At 39.7% G+C, this 3015-nt stretch overlaps 1 protein-coding gene across 1 annotated transcript; it reads right to left on the bottom strand.

Moving 5' to 3' along the window:
* LOC140861692 (uncharacterized) lies at positions 1-510 on the bottom strand. Its single transcript, XM_073264711.1, has 2 exons — positions 187-510; positions 1-48 (listed from the first exon to the last, which is right to left on the bottom strand). Exons 1-2 carry the CDS (start codon positions 508-510, stop codon positions 1-3), a joined length of 372 nt encoding a protein of 123 aa, XP_073120812.1.
* Positions 511-3015: the final 2505 nt, after the last annotated feature.

The following is a 3015-nucleotide window of genomic DNA, read 5'->3' as shown; positions in this document are numbered from 1 at the left end:
CTATCGGTTCTTGCTTCCAATATTTTTCTTTGACAATAATTTTAATATCTGCAAATTTCTCACTTTAAAATATTAGTAACAATTAACCTAGTTTTGTAATCATCAAAACATAATATTTGAGACTTGTTTATGCATTATAGACATTAAGGCATAACATAACTTCCCTTTGAGACCAAATCTCATCACCTTTCTGAAAGATGAAACTCTCAAGAAGACATGTTCCCTTGTCTGAAAATTCAAAGGTCTACGCTTGGTGTTGGCGTAACTGGCCTGTCTATCTTGTGCAGTCTTGATCCTCTTCTTGATCAAATCAACTTTATCCACAATCTGCTGAATCAGATCCAGTCTCTCAACTTGTCTCTCCCCTATTTCATCCCAGAATAAGAGTGTTCGACTACGGCGACCATAAAGAGCCTGAAATGGTACCATGCCATTGCTGCGATGGTAGCTATTGTTATATGCGAACTCTATCATCGGCAAATGATCCTGCCATGATAATCCAAAGTCCATCACTGAAGTTGTAGTGACCCACATTGTGAATACCTACTAATCAGAAGCTTAAGCATGCAATTAATCAATAATAAACTAAATAAGAGTAAAAATGCAGAACTTAAATAAACTAATACCAAAAAAGTATAACCTAGTGGTCAACCCTGCAATTTGCCTTGGTCACCACCTAACCTCCCAATCCTCAAAACAATTAACTGCAACTGCTCCATCGAATGGGGTGTCCAGACAACAGAAAATTACCGTACGTGAGCATAAAATGCTTAGTACGAGAGTTGAGTATACATTATTATATGTGCATGTATGCAGGTGAACTGGGTACCAAGATACTCAGGTCAAGAAACAAGCTCATAGACCGGGCCCAGGTTATATAGCACGCTGCGCCGTCGCCTCAAGAGGTGGCTCCTATACCCAATGGATAATGGTGACCTGATACTAGTACAAGTGTCCAACCATAACGGTGACCTGACACAAATTTTACGTATCCAACAATTTACAACTCGTAAGGTGAGTGCCCTACTACAGGATATCTCAAGGATATGGGATCAATAAGCTAATGTATGCAACATACAGTCATGACATGTTGTAATGATAAATCAGATAAAACATGTAACCACATAATACATGCAGCCATATAATACATGCAACCACATAATACATGCATATTCAATCTGGAAATCTCGAATAGTGTCGTACCTTACTAAGGCAGATCCTAGAAGCTCCCATCTAGGTTCCAAGCCTACCATGCAACACTACAATACAATATAACCATGCATTATCTAGCATGCCAAAAAACACCTATCATGCTTTAAAAGCCTTAATTAAACTATAGCATACTCCATATTTTCTATAAGGATCCAGAGCTATACCTTCGTCCGTTGTCATCCCGCTGATGTCGAATTCCCCAAAGCTTGGGCACAGCCTTGCTACGACCCCTGAACACCTTGCCAAAGATCCGCTGCTTGGCCACTACTACGGACACTGTCCGCTATAAAAATACTACTTCCTACTCCAAATCTTAAAGAAAGAAACCCGAAGCCCTTAAAATAGAGTCATAATGAAAGAGGATAGGATTTGATTTTGCATCCAAAATGAGAGCCTCGAACCCCTATTTATAGGCCTCGATCGGACGCTCCGATCTGTGCATGAGTGTAACATTCCGATCGGTCAAGATCGGACGCTCCGATACCATGCATGCAGTTACGTGTTCAATTTTTGTTGACACGTGCATGGCACCTCGTGTGAGAATAACATAAAAACATCTCAAACGAAATGCATCATCTTCGACATATTCAAATAACAACCATGCAATTCCACAAGCATGTCTAAAACTCAATTCATATGCATAAATGCAATGCATGTCTTTAAATTTGAGATTATCAAGTCGGATAATCAAAACATTTCAGCTTTTGCTTTTGGGATCCCGAGGACGAGATCACGTAAACAACTCACCGACTCTCCCGATCGAGGTGGTGCTACGTATCTCCATCCTCTAGACTTTGGTGCAACTATAAGGAGTATGCTAGCACTAGGTGAAACAGCTACACCCAGGCCACTCACAATATAATTCCCAAAACGTCTATCATCAAAAGGGCCGTCCTGCCCGCTATTCAAATCAGGGTTCATATGCTCAAATATGAATGCAATGCAACATAACTCAAATAATCAATTAACATGCAAGTATGTGATTTTTCCGGAACACTCGAATCAAGTCGGATTCGAGTCATTCGTTCCATTCCATTCCAAGTCATCTTATACCTCTTTTCAACAATGTCGATGCTCCAAACCTGGAAACAACATCGATACAAGAATTCCAAATCAAAATTCAACGATAAAGATAATTCAATTCAACTTTCGAGGATGGATCAACTCGATACCAAACCTCGATCAACTCTTCAACGATTCGAAAGTTGCCAATTCGGAACTCCACGATCTTCAACTAATCTGCGGAGATAAAATCAATCCAATATCAATCCATTCAAAACGAGCAACTCCCAAAAACTCAAACGAATCTCCAATTTCCAAAATCTCAAACCGGCGGCATAACGACTATAAATTCAACTAACCGAAAATGCAAACAGCATAATATCACTCTAAGCAACTCATATCAATCAACATTCAACCAAAACAATCCAATTCCAACAAATCACAAAACTCACTTTTTCGAAAATCCCTTCAAAAATTCATAACAAATCCGAACGTCGCTCTAATTCAAAACTGACAGATAATAAACGATCAGAACTCCGCCAGGAACAACATACTAGAATCTAAATCGATTCTAACCACCTCCGAAAAGCAAAACATATCCGATCGGAGAAATACTTACGGTATAACGAAGCTCTCTCAGCCGTGATCGCTAATCTTCCTTCAGAAATAATTTCTAACGGACGGATCGAGCTCGGGAGGAAATCCAAAAGCTTGAAACTCACGTTGAGTTCTTCAATGGGGGAGAGAAACGTTTGGGAGGGATGAAGGGAGAATGGGAGACTTAGTCAAAGTCTAGATATT

This window comes from Henckelia pumila, chromosome 1, assembly GCF_033568475.1.
Source record: "Henckelia pumila isolate YLH828 chromosome 1, ASM3356847v2, whole genome shotgun sequence".
In the NCBI taxonomy this organism is placed as follows: domain Eukaryota; kingdom Viridiplantae; phylum Streptophyta; class Magnoliopsida; order Lamiales; family Gesneriaceae; genus Henckelia; species Henckelia pumila.
The sequence above is the reverse complement of the archived record's forward strand: the minus strand, read 5'-3'. Positions and strand labels throughout refer to the sequence as shown.